This window comes from Macaca nemestrina, chromosome 5, assembly GCF_043159975.1.
Source record: "Macaca nemestrina isolate mMacNem1 chromosome 5, mMacNem.hap1, whole genome shotgun sequence".
NCBI lineage: Eukaryota > Metazoa > Chordata > Mammalia > Primates > Cercopithecidae > Macaca > Macaca nemestrina.
Genome location: NC_092129.1, coordinates 145,385,473 through 145,398,077, shown reverse-complemented (window position 1 = coordinate 145,398,077; position 12,605 = coordinate 145,385,473). Strand labels below are relative to the sequence as shown.

At 42.0% G+C, this 12,605-nt stretch overlaps 1 protein-coding gene across 5 annotated transcripts in view; it reads left to right on the top strand.

Moving 5' to 3' along the window:
• Window positions 1-12,605, top strand: part of LOC105474544 (ring finger protein 8) — a 39,067-nt gene that overhangs the window by 11,095 nt on the left and 15,367 nt on the right. For 3 of the 5 annotated variants that reach the window (XM_011729325.3, XM_011729321.3, XM_011729322.2), the window contains 3 exons: window positions 3,846-4,583; window positions 6,884-6,946; window positions 10,315-10,404. In XM_011729325.3, the coding sequence (XP_011727627.2) occupies window positions 3,846-4,583; window positions 6,884-6,946; window positions 10,315-10,404 (891 nt within the window). Of the gene's footprint in view, window positions 1-3,845; window positions 4,584-6,883; window positions 6,947-10,314; window positions 10,437-12,605 lie in introns of all 5 variants that reach the window. The other 2 variants (XR_982811.3, XM_011729323.3) reach the window with 2 other exon arrangements.

Below are 12,605 nucleotides of genomic sequence, written 5' to 3'. Positions count from 1 at the left end.
TGGCAAGCATGCAGAATAACTGGAACTCCTCAACGTTCAAGTGTGAATATAAAATGGTACCTCCACTTTGAAAAACTGGTGGTTTCTAAGAGTCAAATATATACTTGTCCAATGATCCTATTTCTAGGTATTTACCCAAGATTAATGAAAGCTTATGTTCTCACAGAAACTTGTATGTGAATGTTTCTAGTGGCTTTCTTTTTTTAACTTATTTTTTTGAGATGGAGTTTCGCTCTTTTCGCTCAGGCTGGAGTGCAATGGCGCGATCTCGGCTCCCCAAAACCTCCACCTCCTGGGTTCAAGCGATTCTCCTGCCTCAGCCTCCCGAGTAGCTGGATTACAGGTGTGCAGCACCACGCCCACACTAAAAATAATTTTTGTATTTTTAGTAGAGTTGGGGTTTCGCCATGTTGACCAGGCTGGTCTTGAACTCCTGACCTTAGGTGATCCACCCGCCTCAGCTTCCCAAAGTGCTAGGATTACAGGCGTGAGCCACCACGCCCTGCCTGTAGTGGCTTTATTAATATTCATCAAAAACTGGAAAAAAACAACTAGGGAATGGATAAACTGTGCTCCACCCATACTACCTTCAATATTACTCAGCAATAAAATATAACTGCTGATAATGCAACAGGGTAGATGAATCTCAGAGGCATTACACTAAGTGAAAGAAGCAAGACTCGAAAGTGTAGATAATAAGATTCCATTTGTATTACATTCTGGGAAAGGGAAGAGAACAGATAAGTAGTTGCCTGGGAATGTGGGAAAGGTTGACTACCAAGGGGCACTGTATCTTGATATAGTTACACAACTGTATGTGTTGGTATATAAATGTAACTTTTAAAATACTGATACTTAGTTCCTATCTCAGACCAGTTAACTCACTCTGAGGGTGAAACCCAGGCACTGCTCCTTGTTTTAAACCTTCCCGGGTGGTTTTACTGTATAGCCAGGGTTGAGAACCACTGAGCTACATAAATTATCTAAAGCACTCCAAGAAAACATTGCCTTTTGGTTTTGAGTTTCCACTTTCCTCAATAAACTGTTTAAAAGCAGCTGGGCAGAGATTGAGCATCTAGTGAAGTAATTCCTGTCTAAGCGGATGTGCATTATTCCACCTTTTTCCCACTGGTGGCTAAGAGACATCAGGCAGACCCGGGTATCGTTTTCTGCTGCTAGCATTGTTCAAGTGGGTAGTTATGAAAACCAACATCAAGAAAGCCTTGAACAGAGCATGATTATTTAAACCATTGTATTTGAGATCATCTCTAGCAGTACTTGATTGTTCTTGTACAGCCATGGGATGTTTGTCCTTTTCTAGTCTCCTTACATGAACAGAGCTGACTCAGGGCTTTGGTTTAAATTATACCACTAGATGTCACCAAGAAGTGATGAATGGGTAAATATACAAGGATTCAAGGACAAAACGTGATGGAAGAATTTTGAGTTTACTTTCCAGCTTTTAAAAGGGCTCTGAAGGCAATGGGTTAGAGGATCTAATGGAGGGCTGCAACATATTGTGAAAATTTGCCCCAGCTTCTGAGGGATTCTTATTCTCTTTAGCTGTGGGCTGCCTCTGTAATCTTATTTATTTATTTTACCTTATCTTAGCTTTGGAGACTTTCCTTAAATTTCTGTACTTTGGCATTAGGTGGCCTTCTGTGTCTTATTACTTTTTCTGATACCTTTTTCCTGCATATAATCTAAAATTGACTGTCCTGCTCTAAAATTGTTCTCAGTAGATTGTTCTGGCTCCATCCCTCTCATTTGTTATTTCTCATATGTTGTTTCAAAATTCAGTAAAACTTACCACTCCCCAGTTTCTCAGGCTGTATAGAAAGGGTGTGAGGAGGTTTCCTAGATGAACCAGGTTAGACCCGATGCCCAGTGGGTTAAGACTAATCTTTCTGTATGTATCTATGCCAGTCTTTTCTTTCTGTGTAAACCAAGTAATAGAAGATAAAACTGGAAACAAGAGCCTAATGCCAAACCAGAGCTGAGCTCTGATCTCTACTTGCCCTTTACCCTCTGTGCCTTGTGGTCAAGCCCCCTGTCCCTCATATTTGTGTTGACTGGGGATTTTTTCTAGCTGAAAGTAGGTAGCTATAGTTGCCAGTGTAAACATAAATTTTGGTCCCAATTCAGAAGTGAGCATCATCTCTGGCCTATCCCCTGAACTTAAGTCCTTGATATGGGTTAAAATGCTCGCCAGTATATTTCAACTCTGAATCTTGCCTTTGTTTCAAGTCTATTTTAGGACCTGTCATCTCCATTTAGCATCCCTTAGCTCTCCCAGCTGCACATGATATTCCTTTGCATTTATAGGCTATGCCATTTAATCCCACATTTACTTATTTGTGCCCTTGTGTTGTCTTTTCCACAGTCAGCTGCTGAAAGTTTTCATGTCTTTTCACTCAATATATTTACCTTGCATGACATTGAGCATAGAATTGAAATGATTGTTGATGAATCAGTTGAACCAAGGCATAGTAATAGTAGTGAACACTTATGTAACACGATGCCCAGGCACTGTCTAAATAATTGCCATATGTTATCTCATTAAATCCGCACAGACACCATAAGGGGAGACTTATTTTCCTCCATTTTATTGATGCAGTAACTGGACCATAAAGAGGTCAAGAAACCCGGCCAAAATCACCCAGCTGCTAAGTGATAGAGCCACATTACAAACCCAGGCAGTCTCACTCCAGGATCTGTGCTCTTAGCCTCGATACTATGACTTCTTTAAAACCATAAAAGTTTATTTTATTTTATTTATTTTGGAGACAGAGTCTCGCTCTGTCACCCAGACTGGAGTGCAGTGACACAATCTCGGCTCACAGCAACCTCCGCCTCCTGGGTTCTAGCAATTCTAATGCCTTGGCCTCCCAAGTAGCTGGGATTACAGGCACCCACCACCACACCTGGCTAATTTTTGTATTTTTAGTAGAGAGGGGGTTTCACTGTGTTGGCCAGGGTGGTCTTGAACTCCTGGCCTCAAGTAATCCACACACCTCGGCCTCTCAAAGTGCTGAGATTACAGATGTAAGCCACCACTCCCAGACAGTAAATATTTATTAAGCATTTATTCTATGTGAGTCATTGTGCTAAGTGATTCACATGCATTATCTTATTCATTCCTCACGGAAACAGTATGAGGTAGGTACTGTACTATCCCTATTCTGCAGACAAAACAGGCATGGAGAGGTTAAGTGAATTGTCAAATGCCATGCGGACTATGAACCCGCATCTGAGTCCAGAGCTCCAGCTCTTAACCATTATCCTGTATTGCCCATATATCCCTGTTGGTATTAATTGGCTCAGATCCTATCTGCCATTTGACCCCAGTACCGGATTTAGTACTCTCTCTTTTTTTTATTTATGTGTGCGTGCTTGTTTACCAGTGTGTTAAGGAACCACATCCAGAGATAGCATTTGAACCTACTTCATGGACCTCATCCTTAACTACTGCTTTCTTCACTAATAATATTTTTTCTAGTTTTGGGACGTTGCTCCAGTTTAGGTCAATAGGAGCTAGCCAATTTCAGTTTCCTTTAATGCTATTCCATGTGTTTGAGTAAATTATCCACCAATAATAAGGTGATTCCTGCCTGTTAATATGGCAGTTCTCTGTGGACGCATGAATGTGAAATATAGGTAAAAAGCCAAAGCACTGCTTAACGAATGCTGTTTCTAGGGATGGTAGTTTATGAACCTTTCTTTTCTATTTGTTATCAAGAGTTTTCCTTCTGAAAAGGCAGAAGGTTTTACAGCAGCAGGAGAGAGATTCCATTAAGAAGACGAAAATCACGAAGCTTATTTCTTCTGTCTTTCACTTTCCCCAGAGTCTAAATGGTGTTTGGCTGAACAGAGCACGTCTGGAACCTTTAAGGGTCTATTCCATTCATCAGGGAGACTACATCCAACTTGGAGTGCCTCTGGAAAATAAGGAGAATGCAGAGTATGAATATGAAGTTACTGAAGAAGACTGGGAGACAATATATCCTTGTCTTTCCCCAAAGAATGACCAGATGATAGAAAAAAATAAGGAATTGAGAACTAAAAGGAAATTCAGTTTGGATCAATTAGGAGGTCCTGGAGCTGAAGGCCCCTCAAATTTGAAATCCAAAATAAATAAAGTGTCTTGTGAATCTAGTCAGTCAGTGAAATCACAGGGGAAAGGTGAAGTGGCCAGTACACCCTCTGAAAATTTGGATCCTAAGTTGACTGCCCTTGAGCCAAGTAAGAAGACCACAGGGGCTCCCATTTACCCTGGCTTCCCCATAGTCACAGAGGTTCATCATGAGCAGAAAGCCTCAAACTCTTCAGCATCTCAGAGAAGCTTACAGATGTTTAAGGTGACCATGTCCAGGATTCTGAGGCTGAAAATACAGATGCAAGAAAAACATGAAGCCGTTATGAATGTGAAAAAGCAGACCCAAAAGGGGAACTCAAAGAAAATTGTGCGAATGGAGCAGGAACTGCAGGACTTACAGTCCCAGCTGTGTGCAGAGCAGGCGCAGCAGCAGGCAAGAGTGGAGCAACTAGAGAAGACTTTCCAGGAAGAGGAACAGCATCTTCAGGTACCACACAGAAGGGAAGGGCAAGAGTGGTCTTCAGGAGTGGGGCAGGCACTTCATGAGCCTCTGGCCAGAGTTCTCAGTTTCTGGGCCAGGTACCAAATTCTGAGCACCAAAGACAAGAAATGGAATGGGAACAGTAAACTTTTGAGATCAGGGAAGGGAACTGAGTAGAGGGTTAAGGCTTCAGCATGCTGATGAGATCAAGAGCCAGAGATGGGGTGCCAAGATAGGGTAAAGTGACCAGCAGAGCCACCCAGGACATAACTCATCTCAGGATGCAAAGCTGAGGCAACTCAGAACCAACATGAATTCAGGGGGAAGTTAGGTGAAGGTCAAGATGCCGCAAAACCACAGTATAGTCCAATTAAATCATTAGTTGTCTTCAAGACTTACGTATCTTTGCTCTGTGGCCAAGGCCAAATCACTTAGTCCCAGGGCAGGTACAGGTCAGCTGGTTCCTCTGCCCTTGTACCTGACAGTTTGTTAGCTATAAAGGTTAGTTAACTCTGTAGCTAACCCAGGAGGTGAGAGGCTAAAAAGGCAGAAAATGTTTTTGTTTCTGTTTTGAGCAGCCAGCATGTGATGGGACAGATGCACCATGACTGCATTGTTGGGTTGAATGATAAACCACCTTCCACAGTGCTTATAGTAGGAAGGTAAAATAATGACTATCTTAGCTTTGTAAAGGTAAGACCAAACGTGTTTCCATCCCTGAGTCATTTGCTTCAATGACAAACTCTTGCACAAAGCTTTAGGCTAGAGCAGATCCTGTCCTTGCTCAAAATGTCATTTCCTATCTGGCAGGAACCACACATTTTACTCCCACCCAGTTGCTCAGATAATATTGAATGTCAAGAATTCCCTATTGTTGACTTAGAACTCACACAGACCAGTCACAACTAAAGTGAATAAACTTTTTTGTTTGGGTTGGTCAGGGTAAGGAACAACCAGAGGTAGTGTTGGCTTATTTCTGAGCAATTTATAAATTTCATTCTAATCTCTGCCATCCCCTTGAACTGGTAGTATTAGCAAAAGCCATGAATTAAATAGGTCTTTTGAGAGTATACACTGCTTCCTTACATGTACCTTTTTGCTTCCCTTATCCAGCCTAGACTAGTTCTTGAAATTAGTAGAGGGTGGTTTATGTCTACGTGTTTAGTATATCACACCTTCACTAGGACAGAACTCTCTGTAAAGGCTAATATGTTCACGAACAAGTTACTGTTGATTAATATTTGTGGCTGCTCTGGACATGCCTCAAGGTATAGCTGCAAAATCTTTTTTTTGAACCAAAATGTTAAAGGCAAAAGGATCAGTTTGGATAATTTCTCTGGGTATGAGTAGGTCGTGTACATATTGCTCATAGTGAAGTGTATCTAGTCCCTTGTTTATCAGCTGCATCTCCCTCTGCCCACCAAGCCCTAGGGATTTATCCTACCCCCCCCCCCCACTATTTGTTTAGAGGCTCATTAAACCCTTGCTGCTTCACACCTTTTTTTTTTTTTTTTTTTTTTAAGTACTCAAATTCCCTGGTACTAGGGAATTCTGGCAGTTATAAAGATGCTTAACAAATGGTTTTTACCATTAAGGAATTTATCTTGTTGAAGAGGCAAGATGTATCATACACATGATATAATCAGAGAATAGTTTTCAATCAATATAGTAAATTAGAGAACAATTTTCAGTTGGCATATTAGATGGGTAGGTAATTCTTAAGGACAGAAGGGCCCAGAAGTTCTTTTGGAAGGTGCTGGATAAAATAGGTTAATGATAACCTGGAAAGCTTCCACATTGGAGGGGGCCGATGAGGAAATACAAGCTCAGGCAAGGAGAGAGGAAGAGCAGTATATAAACTGAAGTGGTCAAGACTCAGAATGAGAGACAAGGTGGCCAGAGTAGAGGGAAAAGAAGCATGCTAGATATCGTGAGTGCCAGCATTGGGTATTACATCTGAGTTTATAGTTATTTGGGGGCTCAGAAGTTCTCAGTTTACATCCTTTTGGGTATCATGGCATTAGTCCGTGAAGGAGGCTTGGACTGTTAGGCCATAGTATTTCCAGAACAATCCAATTGGTGTCTTAAAGCTTACAGTCCTGAAGTGTGCAGTATTTGAGCAGATAACTCTGCTCAAATTCTTTACTGCCAACAGCTTGAAGTAAAACAGGAGATTTTCCACCTGCTCCCTCACCCCTGTTGTTTCCAGATGCTCACACTAGCTGGTCTGCTCTGCTTGTTGCTGGATTGTGTTCCTTTTTTCTTTTCCCTGCAGAGAAACCTTCCATTTTGTTTTGGCTTTGCAGGGTTTGGAGATAGCACAAGGAGAAGAGGACCTAAAGCAACAGCTGGCCCAGGCTCTGCAGGAGGTAACTTTGCCATAGTACTAAGATTATAGTGGGCTGTGGAGTGGGGAGCAACCAGGCATCACATGACCATTGACTGCCTCTGCTGCTTAGTGCATACCTCTGGTATCTCCAGTCTGTAAACAGAGCAGGTTGCAGCTGCTCACACCATCAGATCAGAGATTTGGAGCCTTACAAACATGCCAGACCTCAGCATGAAAACTTAGATTTTCATCTGATCTGAAGTTGCTCTGGTGAAGATGGAATGGAGCATTAGCAGTTAAGAGGCTCTCTGGGGAAGTGGCTCCACTTCCAGAAAGGTGAGGGCAGCAGAGGGAAAATGTGAGATATGACTTGGCCACCAGGCCCGTGAAGGCCTCTGTTACCACAATGTCCCTGAGCTGTAGCCAACCAGAAACAATTCGAGAATGTTCCAGTTAAGCATTTTAGGCCAGGTTGAGAATGTGCAGTTTAACAATCAACAAAACATATCAATTTATTGAAAAAGTAAAGCTCAACAGGACTAAAATTCTCCTAAAAGATTACCTGTAATTTATTTAATTTAACCTAACTACTCTTATTTGATTATTTTGTGTGTGTGCTCCTTTGCATCTTTAAAACCTACTTTGTCTTCTACCTTTTATGTATTATGATTAGTAGTTCCATTTAGTCAGGATGGTTCAGATCTCATTGGAGAGAGTGAGCAAATCGCATAGGAATTTGTTCAGGGAAATTTATCCTTTTATCGTAAACCTACTTCCCAACCTTACAGTGCTAACAGTCATATTGTATTGTAAGCACGACAGGGTGCCTACCTTGATCTCCTTGAGGGTTTCACAAACAGCTTTGGAAAGAATTAGATGAAAATTAATTCAATCTTTTTAGAATTTTATTTTTTGAGCTTGTTTATTTTCTAGGGTGGGAGAGTAGGCATGTTTCCCATTTGGAGCATTATTAAGTTAATATTCAGACATTGTTTTGAAATGGAAAAAGAATGTGGTTCTGCTAGTTGGAAATCCCTGAGGGATCACTGAGTACCCTGTACCCTCTCCTGAGACAGGAAAGCACACTATCATTTTGCGTGGGATACTTGGCCATACATTTATTAGCTTAAAATGTGATACTTTTCGACCAGGCGCGGTGGCTCAAGCCTGTAATCCTAGCACTTTGGGAGGCCAAGGCGGGTGGATCACCAGAGGTAGGGAGTTCAAGACCAGCCTGACCAACATGGAGAAACCCTGTCTCTACTAAAAATACAAAATTGGCCGGGCGCGGTGGCTCAAGCCTGTAATCCCAGCACTTTGGGAGGCCGAGACGGGCGGATCACGAGGTCAGGAGATCGAGACCATCCTGGCTAACACAGTGAAACCCCGTCTCTACTAAAAAATACAAAAAACTAGCTGGGCGAGGTGGCGGGCGCCTGTAGTCCCAGGTACTCGGGAGGCTGAGGCAGGAGAATGGCGTGAACCCAGGAGGCGGAGCTTGCAGTGAGCCGAGATCCGGCCACTGCACTCCAGCCTAGGCAAGAGAGCCAGACTCCGCCTCAAAAAAAAAAAAAAAAAAAAAAAAACAAAATTAGCCGGGCGTGGTGATGCATGTCTGTAATCCCAGCTACTCAGGAGGCTAAGGCAGGAGAATCGCTTGAACCCAGGAGGTGGAGGTTGTAGTGAGCCGAGATGGTGCCATTGCACTCCAGCCTGGGCAACAAGACTCCATCTCAAAAAAAAAAAAAAAAGTGATATTTTTAGGTCATGGTTCTATACCATCATGCCTGGGGGACATGCCACTCATGCAGTGGCGGTTTTTTGTTCCACCATGCTGATCCTTTTGAAAGCTGTTCTTTATAGTTTATTAAAAAACTGCTTTTATAATGGTGTTTTATAACTGATTTTCTATTTAAATCACATAATACCTTCCTCTCCAGTCTCCAAAAAACGACCACATCTTTTTAAACCCAGTGATTCATAAGTTCTCAGGGAATTTGACTATAGTTAGAAATGGGTCCAGACCTTCTTCACTGCCCTAAGCAGTCTGCCAGTCTTTGCTTTGAGTGGAAAAGAAAATAAAAAGATGCATTTATATACAGCTCAAAAAACTTATCTGACTGCTTTTCATACCTATTATTTTATTTTCTTAACACTGAGGTAGGAGGGAGCACCTATTTTCCCATTTCCTTTTATTTTTATTTTTATTTTGAGACAGTGTCTTGTTCTGTCACCCAGGCTGGAGTGCAGCAGTGCAATCTTAGCTCACTACAGTCTCCACCTCCTGGGCTCAAGTGATCCTCCCACTGCAGCCTCCTGAGTAACTGGAACCATAGGCACGTGCCAGCATTCCTGACAAATTTTTTGTGTTTTTGGTAGAGATGGGGTTTCACAATGTTGCCCAGGCTGGTCTCAAACTCCTGAGCTCAAGTGATCCACTCAGCATAGCCTCCCAAAGTGCTGGGATTACAGGTATTATGAGCCACCACGCCCGGCCGTATTTTCCCATTTTATAGATGAGAAGGTTAAAATGCACATCTCGAATTAGTGAGTCAAGTTGAAGACCCAGGCCTTCTGATATAACTGCTTTTTTTTTTTTTGTCATGAGATCACACATTTTAAAATTTGGTTCTTGAATAATATCTTTTCAAAAATACTTACCTTTACTCCAGCTTCTTTTTTAAAAGAATTTGAGGTGAGATTCTAAAGTATAAGCTATACTTAAGCATGGGAGTGCTCATAAATTATGTTTCATGTATGTGGAACCTCTTGACATTCAGCATAGGCATTTAGCCACAGTGAATGAGCTGTTAGTTCCTGGGTGTGCCTTCTTCCAGAAGACACTGGCAGGGTTCAGGCAGCATTATCTTATGAGCATGTAGTGTGTGATTTGTAGAATAAATAGGTTAAAGATCTTTTTTATTTCAATAAAAATGACTATTTAATTCCGCTGATTCCCATTTCCTCCTGATTATTTCATAAAAGCAGCTTCCAGTTCTGAATAGCTTGTAATTACTTACTAGTTCTTAAATACTGTTCCCAGAATCACTTGGGTGGCTTAAAAAAAAAAAAAAAAAAAGCACATTTCTGGGCTCCAAGCCAAACCTATAGAAGCAGACTCTGGGACGCATGAAAGTTCTTCAGTTGACATGGATGTCCACCAATGATGGGTTAGTTTTAGAGGCCCCAGTACATTCGGTGGCCTCCTTCCCTAACTGCCCTCTCCCCTGAAAAAAGCAGCAGGTGGGTAACATAGCCCAATGGAATAAAGGTATTATTTTGAAATTGCCATTTTATCGATCCCTGAACCAAAGTCACTAACTAGAGGAAGAGAACAGGCATGTTTGTGGCTAAAAGGAAGGATGCATTGTAGTTCATCCTGAGTATGTATCTGCTATGTTTTTGCAGCATTGGGCTCTAATGGAAGAGCTAAATCGCAGCAAGAAGGACTTTGAAGCAATCATTCAAGCCAAGAACAAAGAATTAGAGCAGACCAAGGTACTGGAAAGAAGATGGAAGTTTAGAATTTGGTTAGTGCATGCAACTCAGCATTTTCAACAGTGTAAGGGTTGCTATGGAGAATGAAGAGAGAAATCATGGCTGCTCCTTGCCTCTGGGGAAATAATCTATAAGATTATAGAGGTCTATAGAAGATTCTGCCTGTCAGACAACATCTATTTCCTTCCCTTGTTCAGAAGCAAAATGCTAGGAATGAGGCACTTGCATCCTGCATTCTAGTCCTTTGTCTATGGTGGGTACTCCTTCAGGGTGTGTCACTGATACAGACTGAGGAATATTGTAGTCAAGAAATAGTTCCTCCTGAACTATGTAATTTGAATTACATAAAGTAAAGTGAATTACTTAATGCAATTCCTTCCTATGTCAAATCAGGAGAACTCTTGAATTAGGGGTTATAAACTTAAATGCCCACCAGGGCCAGACTGGTAATCTAAGTGAGTGAAGTGGCCTGAATGTGAGAACACAGTAGGGAGCTGTGTGGGCTATGGTTCATTGGATGGGGTATTTGCCCACACCCCCATCCCAGGAGGCAACTCTTCTCTGCTCAGCCAATTGTTGCCGTCCAGAAGTGCAGGCCCAGTGTTGTCAGATCTTCTGATTTTTCCACAGCAGATGAAAGTCCAAATGTTTAAGTGAAATATCCCAAATTTTAAATATTGGCAACAACTTCAGCTTTTTGTGTGTGTTTTCTTTAATGTGAAGGCCAAATTAAACAAGTCTGAAGGGTGGATCCAGTCCACAGGCCACCAATTTGCAACCTCTGACCTGACATTAATACCTGAGTCTGACTGCATCTCTCATCCCACCCCCTCCATGTACAGACCTAGAGCTGAAGGAGGGACTTTAGTTGGTTTGATTTCCTGTTTAAATCACATAATACCTTCCTCTTCAACCTCCAAGAAACTACCACATCTTTTTAAACCCAGTGATTCATAAGTTCTCAGGGAATTTGACTATAGTTAAGGGGGTCCAGACTTTCTTCACTGCCCTGAGCAGTCTGCCAGTCTGCTTTGAGTGGAAAAGAAAACAAAAAGATGAAAAATGAGCCGGCCACTCAAATATACCTCAAATGGCCTATCCTGTCCCCCTCAGGGGCTCTTAATGCTTTCTGTTTTGGGGGTGAAGTGCTAAAATAAATGTCTGCTTCAAGAGAGCATACCTAGGATCCTCCTTAAAAAGTGTGTTCACCCGCAGTCTGACCTCTTGGGGAAAGCTGGGGAGATGGTACTGCAGGCCTCTGCAGGCGTGGGAAGTGGCAGGTATCATAGAGCATGGAGCCTGAAGGTAATTCAAGAGGCCTTTCTCCAGCCTTCTGCCTCCAGAGGTGTGCCTTACTTTATAGAAAAGGCAGCTGCAAAGAACACTTTAACTTTATAACTAATTCAAGTTTCCTGCCTCTCTGGACTATTCATGCCTCTTTTCTTGTCCAGTGAGTTTTTCATTATTTGGGATGATCTTATGTAACGTCCGAACTACGGCTTGCTATAAACTACTTAATGTCCCATCTGGTCTTGGGTGGTTGGTGTGGTTAGTATACCACCTGCATTTTTCTCATTTGACTAATTTTGGGGAAGGAGACAGAAACTGCAATGCAAATACTGAAAAAGTGGTGTTTTAGTCCATTCAGGCTACTACAAAAAAGACCCATAAACTGCATAGCTTACAAACAACAGAAATTTATTTCTCACAGTACTGGAGGTTGGGAAATCCCAAGATCAAGATACTGGCATATTTGGTGTCTGGTGAGGGCTATCTTCTGTTTCATAGATAGAGTCTTGCTCTGTCCCTACATGGTAGAAGGGGCACACGAGCTCTCCTTGGGCCCCTTTTTAAAGGCCACTAACCCGATTTATGAGCATGGAGCCCTCATGACCTAGTCACCTCCCAAAGGCCCCACCTCTTAATACCATCACATTTGAAAATAAGTGTCAACATGGGAATTTGGGAGGAAGCACAAACATTCACACCATAGCAAGTAGGGAGAGGAAAGAAAGAAGGTTAGTGCTCTGCATTAGAAAACAATTATTAACAATAACCCTTAGGGAAAGTGTTCTTAATGTTGCTATACCAGAATGAATCATTCATTAAGACTGAATCCTCTTCTAAATAATTAACCCTGCTCCCTGTCCCCTTTTGCATTTTTGTTGGTTATCTGAATGACAGGTAGGATTGTGTGTCTT